General features: G+C 55.0%; 1 protein-coding gene across 1 annotated transcript; it reads left to right on the top strand.

Annotated features, from left to right (window-relative positions):
- Window positions 1–2,177: 2,177 nt before the first annotated feature.
- ARX (aristaless related homeobox) lies at window positions 2,178–14,551 on the top strand. The gene is made up of 5 exons (XM_070067105.1): window positions 2,178–2,653; window positions 4,399–5,284; window positions 7,916–7,961; window positions 10,791–11,119; window positions 13,382–14,551. Exons 1-5 carry the CDS (start codon window positions 2,458–2,460, stop codon window positions 13,620–13,622), a joined length of 1,698 nt encoding a protein of 565 aa, XP_069923206.1. The 5' UTR covers window positions 2,178–2,457; the 3' UTR covers window positions 13,623–14,551.
- Window positions 14,552–20,793: the final 6,242 nt, after the last annotated feature.

The following is a 20,793-nucleotide window of genomic DNA, read 5'->3' as shown; positions in this document are numbered from 1 at the left end:
ATCAGAAATTCTATGTTAACCTCCCCTTTTACAGTGGGTGATTAAAATTAGAATACACCCCAGCAGAAAGTCCGACTTCTTTTAAAAGCAGAACAGCTGCAGAAGGGGGAGGAGGGGGATGGAGGCGAAGAAGTCTTCCACCGAGAAAGTTGAAAGCTCGGTGGACTCTTAGAAATGATTTGTGCATTTGTGTGCCTTTTTGTTTAACACAATCTTTCTTGGACTCATTTTCAGCCCACTCCCTGCGTGTGGGGAGACGACTCTGAAGTCACAGAGCCACCCGGCAGCCGGGTCTTGTGGATTTCCGACGCGGGGCCCTTCGGGGAGGGAGAAATGGCTCGGCTCGGTCTCTCTCAGCGAGCAGCGCGAGGACGCCCGTGAGGGTCCGGGGCTGGCTGGAGGCTCAGAGGAAAGCGATGAGCCTTTACGCCTTTCGGCTGCGATGAGAGAGCTGTGCACTCCGGGAACCGGCTTCCGGGCCAGGCGAGGGAAGGGGGAGGGAGTTGGTGCACAGAGTGTTAGTTTCTAGCTAAATGGGACCAAATAAAAATACCGAACTGTTGGTGAGGATCTGGACAAGGAATAATGCGGGAAAGGCAGGAGGCAATCCCAGGTACCTTGGTACCTCAGCGAGGGCTTAAAAGAAAATCAAATGTCTCCTCTGCCTTCTCCCGCCCTCATCATCCAAGTGCTACGGGGAAAAACCGGTGAGAAACTAAAAATCAGAGACAGAGATAAGGAGAGAAATCTTTTCATCTTGCCTTTAATAGTAGTAGTAGTAGTATCAGCATTAGTATTAGCGTTATTAATGCGCCTGTTACCAACCCTTCATCCCCCTCAAGTTTTGTCTTGAATGCTCCTGCCAAACCAGCCCGATCTATCTACCACCCACCCACTAGCATACAAGAGTTAGGCAGATGTTTATGGCTGGAGGGAAAAATCGCAGTTATGCGTCCTTGTATTTTTAAATACTGACTGTAAGTGATTCAAGTATAATCCTTTGTAAAACGCTTTTCTCTTTGACACATTGAAGGGGTTGAGAGCGGAAAACCCGGCGTGGATTCCCCCTCCCCGACCCCTCTCCCACGCACCCCTCTCATCCCCACCCGGCCGCCGGTGATGGAGCCCCTGCTTGTCCCTTGCGCCTCGCAGGTAGGCAGGGAGGACGTCCTTGGCCGCCCCTCGCCCGGGCTCGACCCAGCTTGAATCCGAGTAGGGTCTTGGTTCTCAGCTTCCGACACGCAGGAGGCTGTCTGGGAAGGGACGCGCTCCCTGAGGCTCACCTCTCTCACCTTCGCTAATGGGAGCCGAGTCGTGAGAACTCGACATTTTGGGCGCTTAGATTTGATTGAAGCCAAATCTGAGTCCCTTCCACTCTTGAGAGCTCAGAGCCCTCGGAGGCACGATTCGAGGGTAAGCAGCCTCGTGGCGATAGGCTAACTTGGGAAATCTTGTGGGAAGAAGATAGAGAAAGGTCTGGGAGAAGGGGGAGACCCCCGACCCTCCTCGCAGCTGATAGTTGCTAGTCCCTTTCCGCCCTTGGCTGTCAGGGGGCTTTTTCTCATTCCTGAGTTAAAAACGGGGGCACGCTACTAACAAGAAAACAATGGCCGGGCTCTCAGTTGGTCAAAGACAAATAGCACAACACGTTGGACCACCAAAAGAACCGAAGGCGCAGACAGCACATGTTCGCTGGCGGCTGTCACCTTGGCACCTAGGAGACCAGACCCGTCTGACCTAGGCAGGACCACGACTGCCAGTGAGGTCGAGGCGCTGTCGAGAAAGCGCAGTATCAACTTCGAAAAGTGCCAGGTCGGTGTGATCGTGAGCCTCAAGGCCTCACCTCCAGGGGGCCAGTGCTCTGGCTGGTAGAAGGGGCGCACACGACGCCCATGCGGCACCCATGGCCTCTCACCCGAATTAGCTGGAGCTCCAGACCAACTCAGAAGGGTTAAAGGAGGAACTGTAGGAAGAGGATGGCAGAGTTAGAAAGTTGAGAGAGAGAGAGAGAGAGAGAGAGAGAGAGAGAATGCATATGAGAATTGGCTGTGTTGCGTGCCCGCTGCTGTACCGCACCCCCTCCTGCCAGTCCATCCATAATCCAGTCCTGGCTTTGCGCTGCACCCACAGCCCGACGCAGCCCGGCCTCTGGCGAGAGCCAATCAAAGGGCGCCTCTCAGCACGTGGAGGAGAGAGACTCCAGAGCTCCGCGCCCGCTGCTCACTACACTTGTTACCGCTTGTCCTGAGCGCGGAGAGGGCGAGCTCCGGCCGCGGACAGGACGGGAGCCGGCAGCCGGCAACCGAGGGAGGCAGAGGCACAAAGATCGCAATATTATCCATTATAACCAGCCATCCAACCTACCCCCAACACACACCCATCCATCCCACCTGCCTGGAGAGGCAGCCAGCAGTCTGCTCTCTGCGCCCAGGGTGGGGGAAAAAAAAAGCCCCAGCCATGAGCAATCAGTACCAGGAGGAGGGCTGCTCTGAGAGGCCCGAGTGCAAAAGTAAATCTCCAACTTTGCTCTCCTCCTACTGCATCGACAGCATCCTGGGCCGGAGGAGCCCATGCAAAATGCGGCTGCTGGGAGCCGCACAGAGCTTGCCCGCCCCGCTGGCCAGCCGCGCCGACCAGGAAAAGGCCGTGCAAGGTAAGCTTGTGCCGATCAGGCACCTGCAAAGAGCTCCTGACACTGATTTGGATGTTTGCTGTTCGGGGGTCAGGGGTCTGGGCTTGTCAAGTCGGAGACGACGATGGAAGGAGAGGCTACAACTCTGAGGCCTGTTGCCTCCAAGAGTGATAAACATCTTACCATGGGATGTCTCTCCCTCCCTCTCTGCTTCCAGAAAAAACAGAGGCCCAGCCTCGCTTTGAGGGCCGCTAGGTTCTTCTGTGTTGGTCGCTTGATGGCTCAAATCTCCCTTTTGGTGGCTTTGAGTATGCTCCGAACAGGGTTCCCCAGATCAGAAACAAGAGATGCCCTCTAGGCCCCGGTAGCAAAAACTTGATGAAGACAAGAAACTCAAAAGCTGATTTAAGGCGTTGCCAGGCAGGGTGAGCCTTGGCCTTTCCTCTCGGGAAGATTTCTGTAGACTCCATGTTTTCCTTTTTAAAAATTTGTAGATTACTTGTGACCTTTTAAACCCAAGCTTTGCAGAAAATCTCGAGACTCCCCCAAATGCTCCATATTGTATGTGAAATGTATGCACTGTGTGGCTTCTGGGTGCTATTTTTTTCTCTGCTATGTTATTTTTTAAGAGTTGAGCTGTCGAAATGTTTAAAAGCCTTTATTTTCTGAAATTAAAGATTCCTCCACAACAACCGTTTTGCCTCGAACCTGTTACGCTCAAGTTTCGCCTTGAGCTGGATGCAGAGGTGTCGCAGGGAAAGAACTGTTGGTTTCTTTAAAAATCCGAAAACCAGCGGTCCAGCCGCAGCGCCACTTGGAAGACAGGAGCGGACCGCCGAGAAGGGCCGTTTAAAATTAAACTGACTTTTCCCCTTTCTTGTTTTAGCCTGCAGGGGCACCTGTGCCAGGCGCTTCCCCTGAAAGGAAGGGGCGGCCTGTGCCTGTTGCACCCCCACTTCTGTCCCAAGCCCAGGCCTTCCCAAGCGCATGTTCACCAGGACGATTTTTCTTTGGCATCTTGTGCAGGGAGCCCCCGCCCCTTCTCGCTGTGGGCTATTGGGGCGCGGCCCGCGCTCTGGGCTAAAGGGCTGTCCCCCTCCACGCACACACTCACACACACACACACACACACACGGGTTGCACGCCGGCATTGCCCCTCTCACCAGCCCGGACCCGTGGTGGAGCCGCGGGCAGAGGTCCTGCGGAAAGTTTTTAGGGAGGTGGTGTTTTCTAAGTTGTGAAACGTTTTCGGATTCTCCCTTGCCCCGACCTGAAATCGGAAGCCGAAAAAGTGGGAGAGTGGGCAGGGGGAAGGCAGGAAAGTAAGCAAGGGAAAGAAGGAGAGCGAGAGGGGGGAGAAAGCAAGCGGTAAGAGACGAGAAGGAAAGGGAGAAGGAGAAAGAGCTGAGGAAGGGAAGCAGGTGAGAGACAATGGAAAGAAAAGGGAGAGAAGCGAGAGGAATAGGTAAGAGAAGGAATGGAGAAATAAAGCTGAGGGGGGGGGGAAGGGAAGAAGGCAGTGAGGAGACAGAAGGAGAAGGGGGGAAGAAACAAAACAAGAGCAACGGAAGGAGGGAGAGCAGGGTATAAAGAAAAAGAGCAAGAAAAGTGGGGAACGAAGTCAGGGGGTGAGGTCTAGTGGCTCGGGGGCCGTGCGCACCTCGGCCTAGGCGCCCAGGGAGCGGCGGCAAGCTGGCTCCGCACCAGCGGCTAGGGCAGGGACGCCTGGACCGGCTGACGCGCTGACCACTCTCCCTTGCCCGCAGGCTCCCCCAAGGGCAGCAGCGCCCCGTTCGAGGCTGAGCTGCACCTGCCGCCCAAGCTGCGGCGCCTGTACGGCCCCGGCGGGGGCCGCCTCCTCCAGGGCGCCGCGGCGGCGGCGGCGGCAGCCGCGGCGGCGGCAGCGGCGGCGGCCACGGCCACAGCGGGGCCGCGGGGGGAGGCGCCGCCGCCGCCGCCACCGCCGCCGCCGCCAACCGCGCGGCCCGGGGAACGGCCGGACGGTGCCGGGGCCGCAGTGGCCGCCGCCGCCGCGGCGGCCTGGGACACGCTCAAGATCAGCCAGGCGCCGCAGGTGAGCATCAGCCGCAGCAAGTCGTACCGCGAGAACGGGGCGCCCTTCGTGCCGCCGCCGCCCGCGCTGGACGAGCTTGGTGGCCCGGGGGGCGTCGCGCACCCAGATGAGCGCCTCGGCGCCGCCGGCGGCCCTGGCGGCGCCCCGGCGGCCGGTGGCGGCACGGGTGCCGAGGACGACGAGGAGGAGTTGCTGGAGGATGAGGAGGACGAGGACGAGGAAGAGGAGCTGCTGGAGGACGACGAGGAAGAGTTGCTGGAAGACGATGCCCGCGCGCTGCTCAAGGAGCCCCGGCGCTGCGCTGTGGCCGCCACAGGTTCAGTGGCCGCAGCCGCCGCGGCCGCCGCCGTGGCCACCGAGGGCGGGGAGCTGTCTCCCAAGGAAGAGCTGCTGCTGCACCCGGAGGACACCGAAGGCAAGGACGGTGAGGACAGCGTGTGCCTGTCTGCGGGCAGCGACTCGGAGGAGGGGCTGCTGAAGCGCAAACAGAGGCGCTACCGCACCACGTTCACCAGCTACCAGCTGGAGGAACTGGAGCGGGCCTTCCAGAAGACGCACTACCCGGACGTCTTCACCAGGTACGAGAGAGCGAGAGAGCGTAGGGTGGTCGCAGTGGCGGCGGTAACGGCGGGTGGGAGGGTGCAGGCGGGCCCCAGAGAGGGATGGAGGGCGGGCAGGGGCCCTGGCGTGGGGCAGACCCTGCTCCCAGATTCTGCCCTGGCGCGCCCTCCCTATACTCCCAACTTCGTGCACCTAGAACTACCCACTGCCCCAACCTATGCTCCAAACTGTACGCTCAGGCTGGGCTGGTTTCTTTCCTTCCCAAGACCGTTCCTGCTTAATATTTTCAAATGACAAGTTTTAGTTCGGAAAAGAGAAAGAAACAGCCTCTCCAAAGAGCACTCTTATATGCCACCTTGGAGAGCCGCGTGCACACCCCCGCGCACACGCACAGTGCGGGGCGCTGCTGCGGGCCGGCCAGGGAGCGCTGCCACGGTCCGGCGCGGCCCTAACAAAGCTGGGACTATTTTTGGCCACTGTGTTGTGAGTTGGCCACCCCAGCCTGGTGCCCCAGGAGCCTGGTGGGTATCGGGTTCACAGTTCACAGTACAGCTGGAGCCCGTGCCTTTTAAGTGATCAGAGTTCTGTTGTTTGAGAACTCCTGCGAGAATCCAAGGAAGTCGGAACTGAGAGCAGGGTTTGTGTCCCTACACCTGAGGGGCGCCAGCCAGAACCTTCCCCTCTGTTCTTTATACTCACGGCCCCCCGCCCAGCTCCAGCCCCCCGCCCCCAACACACTCTGAACCTAGTGTGTATTTAATGTAAACGGGTTTACGGGCTGCACAATGATTGCTGGGAGTCTAGCAGGCAGTAGATGAAGCAGTTGGGGGAATCTTCTCTGTGGACCACGGTCCAAGCCGGGTGTTCAGCCTGGTCACGCTCCACTTTCTGCTCGCTCCGAGAATTTCTGGCAAAGATTGCCTGTGAAATGATTGGGCTCCTAGACTCTGGCTTATTTAGCTGACCTGGGGCGCCAGCCGGGCTTGGGGGGGGGGCGCTTTTTCTTCCACCCCAAAGCCAAGGTCTGGGCTCAGGCGAGGAGCCAGGGTTAGGGCAACCCTACCCCAGAGAGCAGAGAGAAAGGAACCCGTGTCTGCCTGGCACCGGGCTGGTGAAGCGCGCGGGCAGCTCCTTCGCAGGAGACGTGTGCAGCTTTTCAATGCACATTTTAGAAGGGGGAAGCTGCCCATCCTTTTGAACCAGAAGAGAAATGCCTGCTTAGGCGTGGGAGGCCTGAGCCAACTCCAAAATGGACTTGCTCTGGCAATTGTCAAACTCTCTCCTGACCAGAAACAGAGAAGAGTGGATTTGATGCAGAGTGCAGGCACTTAAACTTGGTCGCCCCTTGAGCTAAACTTGGTCCTCTCTTGTGTCACCCAGTCCCTTCCTTTTCTGTCAAAAGGGAACTCCATTTTAAAAATCAGTGTGTACTATCAAATAGCTAACTGGCCTACCAGCTTTTTGCATTTCCCATACCTGTGTATTTCAAAAAAAGAAAACGGAGCTGGTGTCAGCTGGCGTCTGGGGTCTGCCCTTTTGTAGCCTGGGGGGCAAGGTGAACCAAAGTGCGTGAGGAGGGGCTGCTCCTCTCTGCCGCCCCACCCCCACCTCTTTCCACCGCAGGGGTTTGAGCCCCTTTGGCTCCAGCAGGGATCCAGCCAGGAGCTCAGCTGTAGATTTGCTGGTGCTCACGGGTGGGGGTGGGGGTGGAGGGACGGACCACAACGGCAAGCGCTTAATGAACGGGTTTTCTCCTGGTGCTGAAGTTCCAGTGCGGACAGGGGGCCTGCCACAGCACAGCCCCGGGTCCCAGGCTAGGGCAGCCCCGCGCTTTCATATTAGCGAGCGGAGAGCCAATTATTCTCGGCGCGCTCATATTTTCGGTAAACAGGTCGTAAGCCGTTTTACAGCATCTTAATGGTTTCCTATTTGCCTTAATTGTCGCAGTAATAACTGCAATGACGGGGTAGGGTTTCAGCTAAATTGACTTCCCCTGAGATGGGCAGGGTTTGTAGTGGGCACTGGAGTCAGGAGGTGCGCAGAATTTTGTTTAATCGAAAAATTACCCCACTGAACTCTTAACAAGCTTAACATATCTCCAGAGGGTAATGGGAGTGTGACCTAAGGGGCTGAGGGAGGGAGGAAGGCAGGGGAGACAGAGATGGAGGTAAAGGCAGAGAGCTGGCAAGAGGGGAGAGAGAAAAAGAGGAGGGGAGAGAAATTTTTAAAAAGAAAAAGTCAACAGGATGGAGAAATATATTTTCCTTAGTTCAGTGCTGAGTTCCTCTCCATTTACTATTACGAGGAAACGGGGTATGACCATTGTGTGCGCGTGTATTTTCTCTGGTGCTCGGATTTAAGGGAACCCATGTGCCCAGATTTGTAGATGTGGAGACTCCAGAAACCACCCCTGCCACACCTGAATATAACAGCATCTATCTAGTCTCTGGCGCTGTGCTGCCTGCTGTTGTTTGCAGTCTAGCAGTAGGCACTCCTGTGCTGAAGGGGTGGGGAGGCCCTGAGCCTGGGCTTGGGGACAAGCACTGGGGGAGACGCTGCTGGGGGAGGCCTCTGCCAAAGGCAAGGTGGCTGGCAGGGAGTTGTTGGGGCCTACAGTGACCTCCTGTCTCTCTCTTGCTTTCTCCTAGGGAGGAACTGGCCATGAGGCTGGACTTGACTGAGGCCCGAGTCCAGGTGAGCTGCACATGGAGAGGGAAGAAGGGAGGGAGAAGCGCTGGGGAACCGTGTGTGTGAACGCACAGGGGTGGGGTGAGGGGGAGATGGGCTGGTGGATGGGTGAGATTGAGACCCCCTTCATAAGATGAAGGGAAGCAGAAAATCTGAAAAGTAGACCCAAGCACTCACACACCAAAAGGCACTGAACATGAAGACTTGGGAGGTAGGAGGGAAAGGTTTCTGGGTTTGGGAGCCTGAAGAAGGAGTCCAGGATCAGAACAGGGGTTTCGGGGTCCCCGAGGCTGTAGTTCAGGAGCCCCCAGTCCTAAGGCCCCTAGAGGAAACAATCCACTGACCGGCTTTTCCTGATTGAAATAATGGGATGGAGCATGGATTTGGTTGTTAGACAAATCCGCTCAGCTCCAAGCAGGTATTTGGCTGCGATTAAGTCTCCAATCGGGCTTCATAAAAGCCCACTTAGTGCTAGAACAAACAGGGCCATTTGAAGGCAAAATGCTGTTTGATTTCCCCTCCGCCCCGCACAAGGAGCTGGCTAATGCTATTTGATTTCCCATTTTTTATAGCAATGAGCCCACATTGATCTAATAGGGAGTGAGTGCAATGCTATTAAAGGTGTTTGCAGCCCCATACCAGAGTGCATTTCCGAACCCAGGCCTCATAACCAAAGAGACGATCAACACTGGGCAGCCCCGACGGCCAACAGAAAACAGATGTCCCTGGGTTAGGAGCTGAGTGAATCACTTTACAGTCAAAATCAAGCGCTGATAAAGCACAATAAATTCCATATGGCTCATTTAATACACAACAGCTTCTTGCATTAGAGGGCTAATGATGAGGCCTGTCCCCTCCTTTCTGTTGACACATTTCTCCATTGTCAAACAGAGATGTGACAGCAACTCCGTATTTTCAGCTCAGGGGAACAAGTCGTGGGAAAGTTAAATAACTTTTAAAAAGAAAGAGAGCGCCCCCTCCCCTTCTCCTCTCCCTCTATTCACTGGAGAAGATGTAATTAAGGGAATATGAATTATTAGAGTCCTTTCGTTTACCTTTGGGGGGCCTCCGAGGTATTAATTCAATAATGAGGAATTGCAGGGGGACATCTTGATAATTGCAGTTGAGCCGAGAGACAGGATCTGTGTGTAAAAAGGTTTCCATGTTCTTTAACGACGTTCTGCCTCCACTGCTGCCCCTCCCCACCGTGATCAAGGAGTGGCGGATATTCTTGTCTAGACAGATTGGGATACACAAAAGCTGCCCACCCAGCCTGGTCCCCATCCACAGTCTAAGTTTTCCAAACTTCTGAGTCCCCGCTGAGCGTTTCTGCGACTCAGATTATCTGAAGGTTGGGGGACGTTAAGGATGGGCCTCTTTTTTTAGCAGACTCTTAGGTCATCAAGTGATTGGGATTCTGGGTTTCTCTTGCCCTGCATGGCTGTCCAGAAGTCAAACCAGGCTTAGTGCAAGTGCTAGGAACAGCCACTCCCCCCACCCCGCCCCGCCCCGGACCCACCCAGCATGTATATTTGCAAGGCAGGGATGTCTTTGGCAGTTTTGAACATACTCTTCCGGGATCATTTTTATCATACTTGAATATAACTCTGTATAGCCCTAGAGTTCATTCTGAATTTTTCGACTTGTGTGCAGTCATAAACCCTGTCCTAAAAATACAAATGTCTTCAGGGAAAAGGAGAATGTCTCCTCAGCTGTGGGTGTTATGAGCAGGTCACATAAAAATAATTTCATACTCCTGGGGGTTATTTTTAGCTGATGGTAGCTGCCACATTTCAGGTGAAGGTCTCTATTAAACCTGCTTCTTATTAACAATTAGGGAAATACCTGGGGCTGAAAGCCTCCCCCAGGCTTAGCACTATCTCATTGAAATAACCGATTTAAGCCACACCTCCCAAAAGAAAGAAAGGGCCTGTGGGCTGTGAAGACAGGTGAAGTGCACACTCTGCGGTCCCCTCGTTTCCGTGTGCCCGGGTACTGCTGCCTGCCTCATGCACGCGTTCCCTGCACAAACCTGGCCGCTGCACAGCGTCCCTGGCGACCCCAGGCTAGGTACCCCGGATCTCAATGCCTGGCCCCCTACATAGGGAATGCTTGCCTATTTGCTAATTGCCACGAGCATTTCTTGCCTCCCTTTCAGCCCTCCCCAAGCCCCAGAACCCAGAACCCAGAACCGCGTTCGGGGGTGTTCAATCAGTATTTCTGTAAAGAACACACTTGAAACGACCTCTCCGCTTTCCTTTTCAATGTGGAACACAGATTTTGCCAGCTCTTGAGTAAACCTAAAATAGGTGAATATGGCTGATCTCATGAAAACAGACACGCCATATTCATCTCTTGGTGGCTGCCCACTCCTGAGAATCTCCGCTCGCCTCATTTTACTGCTTCCTCGTCATCACCTCCTAAGCTTGCTTAGCCCCTCGTCATCACCTCCTAAGCTTTCTTAGCCCCATTGTACAGATTAGAAAACTGAGGTTGAGTGAGCTTTATGCCACCCGCCTAGAGACTTGCAGCGAAGGAGGAGCAGCGCAGACACGTTAAACCTTGGTTTCTCCCATCTCTAAACACACCAAAGCACTGTGCTTAAACTTGGGAAACTGGGCGAGTGGGAACACCCACTGGAAAGGGTTTGCTTGTCCTGTGTTCCCTGCTGGCATGGAGTTTGGGCTCCTTTTCACTACTTAGTATTCCGTTGACGCCAGACATGCAGACCAGAGAGGCGAAGAGGGCGAGGGCCGGCAGCCCCGAGGGAATACGCTCTGCTCCGCGGCCGCTGGGCCCCAGCCGTACCGACCCCGGGCTCTCTCCACCTTGCAGGTCTGGTTCCAGAACCGTCGGGCCAAGTGGCGCAAGCGCGAGAAGGCGGGCGCGCAGACCCACCCGCCGGGGCTGCCTTTCCCCGGACCGCTCTCGGCCACGCACCCGCTCAGCCCCTACCTGGACGCCAGTCCCTTCCCCCCGCACCACCCCGCGCTCGACTCAGCCTGGACGGCCGCCGCCGCCGCTGCCGCCGCCGCCTTCCCGAGCCTACCTCCGCCGCCGGGCTCGGCCAGCCTGCCGCCCAGCGGGGCGCCGCTGGGCCTGAGCACTTTCCTCGGAGCCGCCGTGTTCCGGCACCCGGCCTTCATCAGCCCGGCGTTTGGCAGGTAACACTTGGCCTCCGGAGGCTGTCGGCTGTCTGTCTGTCTGTCTGCCTGTCTGTCACACAGAGGCTGGAGTCAGGGAGGAGGCAGGAGACACCTGCACTACACACATCTTTTTCTTTGGCTCAACCTCAGAAACTTTAGCCAAAGGCAATACTCTCTAAAGAGAAAAAAAAAAAAAGTGGGTCTAGTAGAGGACGAGTCGGGATGGAATGGGGAAGGGGTAAGAACAGGCGGCCCCTGCCTAGGGTGGCGAGCGTGCCATTGTGCACAGGGGTGGGCTGCAGAGACAGGATGACTTCTCAAGGCGTGCAAAGGCCCTTTCTCGGGCCCAAAGCCTGGCAGCGCGGCAGCCCAAGGAGCACAGCGCTGGGCCCCGCGGGAGCCCGGAGAGCCGCGGGGCCCTCTGGGTGCACAGACTTGTTTCTTCTTCCCTAGATTCTGTCTTCCTCGTCACTCAGGTGACGTGCTGCCAAAGATGCCCCCATATGTGCAAACCCCGACCCCCACAGCGGCAAAGGCAACGAAATAAAAGAAACAGGTCGCTTTCTTTAAAGAACATTGAATGATGGAATAAAAAAACTCGTGTAATCACACAGACAAAGGGACAAAGGCGGGGTGTATTAAGTTGGAAGGTGTAGTGAAAATAAAACTGCAGCTTCAGTGACCTCTCTTTGGGAGAACAAAGAAATAATAGATTCACCCAACTGCGCAGCACTTAACAGAAATCATCCCAGAGAAAATTAAAAATATGATTTGCAGTAAAATTAATTTCTTGTAGCACATCATAAAATAAACAGCGAGCGCACTTTAGTGCTGTTGGTGACTCAGTTTACCTCATAGAACCATGGCGTGCTACGCCCCCTCCGGGTCGCACTTTATCATTGCTCTCTGGGAAAAAAAAAAAGTCCAAGTCTTGAGTCTTTTCGCCTCCCTCCTGCCCACTTTCCCCTACTGACAGCACGCGACATGTAAACGCAGGCGACCCAAGGCTGGAGTGCCAGGCGGCGAGATTCACAGGGGCTGCAGGGTGTGGTGGCGCTGGCATAGGACTGAAGAGTGGGCTTGGGAGAAGGAGGAGGCGGCTCTCGCGGAGCCCAGCTGGGCTCACTTTTAATCCCGGGAATCACAAATTGGCTCCGTGGGGGCCTGGAGCCAGAGACCTCTGCCAGGCGGCCAGGAAAGCCCGGCTAGCGCTTGGAGGTGGTGAGAGTTGGGTGGAGTGTCCGCTGGCCCGGGGCGACTCGGGCCTCCGCAGCAGCGGGTCGGCTGTGCGAAGTAAAAGGGGTTGGAAGTGCCCTGCGGAGTAATCCCGGCGCCGTCCGGAGGCGGTGCCGCCGGCACCGGACCGGGCTAAGGCCTTGGTCCCAGGCTTGGGCTTCGCCTTGAGCCGCCCTTGGGGGTCGGGAGTCAGGACCCCCGGGGTAAGAGGCGGCGGGTGGTGCGCAGGGTAGGCGGCGGGGAAAGGGTGTCGCGGCTCCGGACCGCAGGACCGCCGACGGGTCGCCGCTGCCTGGCGGGCGGAAATCAACAGGCTGGCGCCCTCCACCCGCGCCCTGCGGGCACTGGCCGGGCACTGGCTGCTCCTCGGCGGCAGGAGGGCGGCTGTGGTGGCGCTGCGGGACTCGAAGGCCAGCAAACAGGAGCGGCTCTTCCAGGGCCAGAGGAGTCCTGGGCTAACAAAGAGGTTCAAAGTCAGCAGCTTAGGTCTAGAGCAGTTTTTGTCCCACTTTCTCTCTTCTTTATCTTGTGTCTCTCTCCTCTTTATCTTGTGTCTCTCTCCTCTTTCTTTCCTTCTTCCCTCCCTTCCTTATTATTATTATTATTATTTTGGTGTCCTCTCTTGTCTCTCCTCTACTGGTAAATAGTATAAATGGAGCCCCTGGCCTTAGCGAAATCCCCCCCGCCCCCCTTTTTAATCGAAACCACACAATCGGGGCAATTGGCCCACGGAGCCCGCCTAAGAGCCTGACTGCGGACGCTCTGGGAAGAAGCTGGCCCGCTGGGCCTCTCCCCGCCGCCCCTCCCCCAGCCTCGGTTCTCTGCCGCGGTAAAGCCTTCCCAGGGGGCTCCAGCCTCCAGCGCGCCCCTCTGCCCAGCCCTCAGCCCGCCGCAGCCCAGCCCGGGCCCGCGTGTCTTGGCGGCCGTGCGGCCGCGCCCGTCTGCGCCCCGCTACTGCTCTGGGGAGACGCGGCGGCGAACGGCACCCGAGGCTCCGCGCTCAGCTCCCCGAGGCCGTGACCGCGCTGTTTGCTCTCCCCGCAGGCTTTTTTCCACCATGGCCCCGTTGACCAGCGCGTCGACCGCGGCCGCTCTCCTGAGACAGCCCGCACCGGCGGTGGAGGGCGCGGTGGCGTCGGGCGCGCTGGCCGACCCGGCCACGGCCGCCGCAGACAGACGCGCGTCTAGCATAGCCGCGCTGAGGCTCAAGGCCAAGGAGCACGCCGCGCAGCTCACGCAGCTCAACATCCTGCCGGGCACCAGCACGGGCAAGGAGGTGTGCTAAGGGCTCTCCTCCACCCTCACGCCCCGAAAGGTCACCTCACTCAGCACCACTCAAGACCAAATGGAAACAGAGGACCAGCACACTCCCGAGACGGCACTGAGAGAGCGCAGCCGCCTTCGCAGCCGCCTGGACGCGAGCAAGGCAGCCCTCGGCGCTACCGGACGTGGCACCTCCTCGGCTGGCTGTCCACCCGCCCCTGCCCCTGCCCCTGCCCACCTCTCTCCAACCCTCTCCGGTTCTTTACTGGAAATATCGGGGGAGGTTTGCGCCCCAAGATGTCTGGTATTAAAGTTAAACATTTTAAAAGCCCAACCTTTTCCTCCTGACATCCCACTTAGCATTTCTTTCTTTCTTTCTCTTCCCTCCCCTCCAAAGTAGCATTTTGGCGCTCTAAGTTGATCTCCCCAGCGTGGGCCCCCGGCGTGAAGCCAGGGCCAGGGCAGCGAATGCGAGTCTGGAAGATAGCTAACAGTGCACTTAAAGCAAAGGGGCGTCGTCGTCGTCTTCTCTTCTTTATCATACACCAACCAAGGTTTTTATATCAAACCAAAGGGAAATACTCTGCTAGAATATGGACTGTTGAAGTCACCAAACTGTGATTATTGATTCTGTACATACCATTGTTATTAAAAAAAAAACAGAGCTTTGTATATTTGAAATGTTATAACGCAATTGCACTCAGCGTGGTATGGTAAAAGTTTGTCCTCCTGTAGATTCTTACTGTGTTGTAGATACGGTAGGGTTCCTAGACAAATATTTATGTACTCAAGCCCTTTATTTAACTTATTAACTGTAGAGGCTTCGGAAACCTTCAAGATAAAGGCAATGGTACAGTACTTTTGTGTAATGTGTAACTGTTACCACTTTTCCTTGCTATCTAGTGGAGAAGTGTCACGCTCAAAATAAAAAAAATTATATGTTTAACAAAAGGAAGTGTGAATGGTCTATGCAGGAGCTGAGGGGACAGTAGAAGGAGGCGCCCCCCCCCAGGGGGCCAGAGCTGGTCCCCCGCACCCAGGCACCTCCTGGGTTTATCTGCACACGCGCTTTCCTGGCACAGAACCCTGGTCTGAAAGCGATCCGCACAGGGTCGGGTTTCCGGTAGAGGTTAAGGCCGCAGCCGCGGGGCTTTCCCTGTGCTCCTCGTCGGGTCTGCTCGCAGCTGGAGCTGCGGGTCTGGGGGCCACGGCGGTGGCGTGGGTTTGGGAGCGGATGGTAGGCGTTGTTGCCGGTGGAGGCAGGCGCTGGAAGCGAGCGGGTGTCTTGGCTTGGAAAGCGAAGGAAGCGGCTGGTGGGACGTGCCACGTAGCATGGAAGTGTGCAGTCCGAGATGACAGGTAACCGCGAGAGCTGCAAGCCCAGGCGCTCCCCTCCGAGGGGGCGGGCTCCGCGGTTCGCTCGCAGGGAGGAGGGGCTGTGTGTGTGTGTGTGTGTGTGTGTGTGAGAGAGAGAGAGAGAGAGAGATGCAGAAACAGTGATAGAAAGGCAGCGAGGGGTATCCAAGTGGCAGATCTTAACTCGACAAATGTCATTACATCACTTATCCAGGCATTGGGAAATGTATACATTTTTAAAAAATCTAAACAACTCAGGTTTCCAGAGGAGACCCAAGCAGATTTGCAACGCTTAAACCCCTCAGCGCACCCCTCCCCGCAGAGGGAACCGTAGCTCCCCCTCCCCCGGGCCCTGCCTGCGCCCCTCCGGGTGACCGCTCGGTGGAAGCCCGCCCGCGGGGGCTGGGTCTCGTCGACGCTCCCAGGGTGATGGGAAAGGGAAGAGAAGCTTAATTAGTTTCAATTTGCAGTAATTAGCGCGCCGGACCTTTGGGGAGAGGGGCAGGCGGGGGCGGGGGCTGGGGCGGTGTGACTACAGCGGTTCGCGGAGCTGGGGCCTGCCGCCCCGCCACGCCGCCGGCCAGTCGGTCTCTGCGGGGGGCGCGGTCGCGTCTGCGGGCTGGGGCCGCTCGGGGCTCCGAGCGCACCCCGGAGAAGGAGGGGGGCCAGGTCTCCTGGCGGCCGGGGTATCCAGTGTGCGCAGCGGGGGGGGGGGGGGGCAAGGTGCAGGGTCGGACAGAGGTCAGCGGCCCGCCGGGTCCTGCCCCCGCCTGGGGGCAGGGGGCGCTCGGCAGCTCACCCCGAAACTACAGCTCTGGGGTCTCGCGTCCTCGGCTCGGCCACCCAGCCCAGACATCCGGAACCCCCGGCCCGGCAGAACCCTTCGGGAACGCGCCGTCGGGCCTCGCCGGGCCAAGACGGCTTCTTGGACTTGTGCCATCGAGTGGGTCACTGCCGCCCAGGCCTGGCCCTGGACTCCTGTCAGAGGCCCGGCGTGGGGCGTGGCGAGCGCCCGCCAAGCGCCATTCCCACCGTACACTCCTGGCCGCAGTTCCGTAGGCCCGGTGGGAACTTCTAGGGCATTCCTAGAGTCTCCAACCTTCAAACAGCACAGGGTCTCCTGGAGCGAAAGCTGCTTCCCTAGGGGGTGGGCAGGGCCCCTGGGGAGTCGTGCAGAGACGGGGGAGTGCAAGGGAAGCGCCAGGGGAAAAGAGGGTTTCTTTTCCTTTCTTTTTTTTTTTTTTTCTGGTGGTCAATATCAACGTTCCGTTGATGTTGCTTTTTGTTTAGAAGGGCTCCTTTTTCCCCCTCAGGCTGCCAGTTGGATGGTATACGAGAAACAGTACCATTCTTCCTGTTAATGAACTCTTTTTTAAGTCATTTTTTCTCATTTGACCCCTCCATGGAGCAGAAGCAAATTGCGTGAAATTACCTCCAAGGATTACATTTATTACTGGCCAATGAGAACCCCTCGCCTTGTTTTACAAACTCTTAATCCTATGTCATTCTGATGCCGCAAACAAGCCCGGTCCTGGGCCTCCTATTCTTTCAACTTTCCCCAGCTGGAGGGACCTCATTCTGCACTTAATATTCCCCATAAATATCACACGCTAAAGACCCCCTGACTTCCAGCAAGTCCACATTAAACATGTGACATGTCACGCATGACAAACTCTGAGTATCTTTTCAAAGCAGCATTAAAAAGCAAAGAAACCAATTTTCTTCTCCTTCCAAACCTCCCCAAGTGCTGAATGATGGGGATTGGAAAGAGCCACTGGAGCGTACTTAGGGGGATTTTATGAGATTTTCCAGAATGATTTAATCTTATTGTGAGCATTATTAATGAATGGCAACCCAATTTGGCCCCAATATCTGGGAATGCCGTCACAAACCTGGGAGCAGCTGACCCCCCCCCCCCCCCAACCTTAAGCAAACCTCTTCCACCATGGAGGACACACAGGGCCCCAGGGAGTTCGGGAGAGCCAGGACAGGGCAGGGCAAGGCTGTGTCCCATCACACCCAGGCAGAATGGCCCAACATCTGCTTCCACCCCCACCCTACCCAACCCTGTCGGGCTCGGCTCCCTCCACGGCATCTTGGGGCGATGGGTGACCGGGAGCCTGGATCCGGCCTCTGTGGTAAGGTCGAGGGGAAGGGCTGAGTTAATCTGCCACACTGGCACACAGGTCTGGAGGAGGCCCAGAAAGGCAAGGAGGGAGCAGTTGCCTGCTACTTTGAGAAGCCCATGGCCTGGCCTGCAGTTAGTCATCTCTGCTGTGTGCTGTAGAAGAGGGCAAGTGGGTGAACTGGCAAGAGAAGGTTTGGGACCACTGGGCACTTGAACAGTTTGTAAGCTGAAGTCACTGGTATCGTGCCCCGCCCCACCCCCATTTCCCATGTTTCCCTTTGTTCCAACCCCTCACCCCTAATTGGGACCAACAGTTACTATTGGTGTTTCTGATGGGTATCATCAAGAGTCGAAGCACCAGTGGTTTTCTTTTTACTACTGGTTTTGAATGCGAAGATCTTACTAGAATGGAAAAAGGGGCTGATGTTAAAGGAATTATAGATGGCTAAATTATACATGGGTTAGCCCAACTTGCTTTTAGATGAAAAAACTGTGTACGTGAGCATGCGTGTGTGTGTATACACAAAAGCAAGTGTGTCTGAATGAAGGGGGGTCTTCCATGGAGCCTAAAATGGTATTTTGGAACACAGAGTTCCCCGGAGCCATTGCATACTTAACTGGCAGTGGCAGCCTGGCTGGGGGGCGGGGAGAAGAAAACCTGCTACCTGACGGGAGGGAAAAGCATTTTTCAAAGGAAAAAGTCGTGTTGTCCCTGGACGTTATTAACGGTCCAGTTTGAAGTATACATTTTTTTTTCCTCTGAAGAAAAGGGAGCGATTACCAGTTATACATTAAGAAATGTCATTCAGTCATTTTTATTCATTCTCCGGAAATCTTCGTAAAAGCCTGAATCATACTTCTACAAGCAGCAATTTTGTTAATCCAGGGGGTTATTACTCTGGGCCCTTATTAGGTTCTACACCACTGCCAAGCAATCCTATAACCCTCTCAAAAGAAGTTTACCTCCCTGTTATAAAACCAGTAGTGGTATTTATACTGTGCAATAATTAGTGTATTACTTGAATCCACTAACACGTTCATTTTATCTCTGCACAAAACCTCTAGTCTGCTTATAGAAAGCTTGTGCCTCCTTTGGTGCTGTTAAAGTGGTGAAAGAGTGAATTGAAGGCTGGTTGCACTTTCTCCTTTTGCCTCGCCTTAATTCCCATCTCTTTTTGCTCTCATCCAATTAGCACAGTGTATTAAGCGGTTTATCATCTCATAGTCAGCTATTGAGAGAAACAAGGCGAGCACTTTGCAATAGAACCTGCGCTCCTTTGACACCCTCAGGTACTTACATATTCCACTGCGCTATGAATAATAGAGGAAGAATGGAGCGCTAATTCCCTCATCAAAGAATGCCTTGTCTGCTGCTTTGCTCAACAACACCATTCTGATCAAAAGAAAAGCAATAAAGCTTAGCATAACAAAACGAAACCTACTTATTAGCTTAGTGGTTAAATTAATGCAGAGCCGCTGCTATTCAAAACCAAGGTTTGAAAACAGCCTCCAACAACCTGATAATGCTGCCTTCGGGATGAAGGAATTTTAATCTGAAATTTGAGGCTGGCTCAGATGAGTTAATCTATTAAACTGCTATAAGGAAGCTCCACCACAAACTGTTCAATTAAGAAATATTTAGGTGAGTGGGGAAAGAGAGAGAGAGAGAGACGCAGAGAGCGAGTGAGCGAGTGCAGGCAAGGCTGCTATAAGTTTGGGATGGGAGCATTGAATGGCATCCAACTGAGGGGTCCAGGATCCTTACAAGAGGGTGCGGGGCTTGGTGTTTCTCACAAGACCCTGACTTAGAAGGGAAATCTGCTTTTGGAATTTCCTTCTTTTTGCATCTTCCGCCAAGCTCATTTTAAACGATATACTTGGAAGTGCCGGGGCGGGGGTCAGAGGTGGTCAGGGCTGGAGAAGCGGGGTGGGAGGGGTGGCGAGGGGCAGTGAGTTCCTTTTTCAACATCTGCTCCCAAACTCCAATGTGAACTTTGATCAGCCCCCACGTCCTTGGCAAGTCAGGAGATTAACTCCGGCTGTGTTCCGGACAAATTAAAATCTTACCCAGAATACTCTTTGGAGGACTGTCTACTTCTGTTCCCCACTCCCTGCCTCTCCCATATCAAACGTTCTGTGAAGGAGAGTTTACAGTTAGTATATTGGGTCCACGATCAGCTTGTATGCAAAGAACTGCTGCAGGGCACATTCTAGTTCTTGAACAGCAAAGGGGCCCTTTTCAGAGGCATGGGACTGTCCCAATTGGCTTGGCTAAAGTTTAGCCCACACCATTGACAATTTCATCTTTAAAAAGAAGTAGCCAGAGTTTAGGAATCGAAACTTCATAGGCTATTTGGATGCCTAGCTTCTCTTGCAAACTGGATCGTGTGGCCGCAGCAGGTCCTGCCCCTTCAAGCATCACTGAGTAGCTGCTGCCCCCTTGGACGGGACCTGCCCATTTCAGTTTCCCACGGTCCCTTTCTAGTTGACTCTAGCTGGCTTCATCCCTTCACTCTCAGCACTTCTTGAACCAAAGACCTTCGTCGCAGAGTCCAGGGAGACACAGGAGTAGGCTCTCCCTCCATAGAGAGAAGTGTGTGGCATTTGTGCCAGTGTGCCATCACCCAATGCAGATCAAGGAGTGGGAACCTTTCTCAGAGGAAAGTGAGTGGGCGCTATTCCACTTTTACAACACAGCCACTGGAATTCTCAAAGTTGTAGTTCAGCTTTCCATAAAATTCTGCAGTTCTTAGGTGCCTACAGCTGTACCCGCAGGTACAGATCCGAGTAAGCAAACAGCAGCTGCGCAGTAGCTTTTTCTGGTGACTGTACTTTGAAAAGCTGGACTTTCTACAGAACTGCTCCCTGCCCTCACAGTGACTACAGTCTAGAGGCAGAGGTAAGAAACAACCCAGTGAGAAGTTATTTGGGATTCTGAGTTTCCTGATGGTCAAGTTCAGGATTACTCTCTTTATTTACTATAATCGCAGCTCCCTGAAATCAAGGGCGACATGTTTTCCCATCACAAGGCATGGTGGGGGCGTGGGCTACGGAGAAGCACACATTAGACAGCCATCTCTATACCCATATGTGATAACAGTAATTACCAAAAGGGCTGACAATGGAGCAATAAAACCACATTAATGCCTTAGTTTCCTAAACCCGCTTGGGTGCTCCAACTTGGGACTGACTGCAGAGCCTGAAGTACCCAGTTAATTAATTACCTGACAGGGCCCTAAACCCAAAGTGTTTCTACTTTGAACTTAAGTGTACGAGAGGGGAAGAAAGGGTGGTGAGAAAAGAGAAGGCAAAACAAGCCAAAGGGCAGTTTCATCTCCACTGCTGAACAAGGCTTCCGCTGCTGGGGGTACCTTCGTGGTGGGCGCCTTTCCCCCAGGAGCCATCTCGGCCTTCTCTTCAGAAAGACACCACTGGGTCTTGGCTTGGCCCTCTTTGGTTGTTCAAGGGTGTGAAGCATGGGAAACCTGACCTCATTTCTTAAAGGACCCAGAGTGCACAGAAGTTCTGAATACGAGTTCAAACGTGTGGACAAACATCGGGCCTGCATTCCTGAGCTGGGGTCTGATCGGGCTGCGAAGGGAAGAAGTGGGCTCTGACCTTAGCCAACGGGATGACTTCTAGGCAGATTTTACTCCCTGCTGCCCTTCCAGTTACCTCTTCGCATCTGATAAGGATTTGTTGCAACTGA

Source organism: Oryctolagus cuniculus, chromosome X, assembly GCF_964237555.1.
Source record: "Oryctolagus cuniculus chromosome X, mOryCun1.1, whole genome shotgun sequence".
In the NCBI taxonomy this organism is placed as follows: Eukaryota; Metazoa; Chordata; class Mammalia; order Lagomorpha; family Leporidae; genus Oryctolagus; species Oryctolagus cuniculus.
Note: the sequence above shows the minus strand (reverse complement) of the source record. Positions and strands in the feature narration are given on the sequence as shown.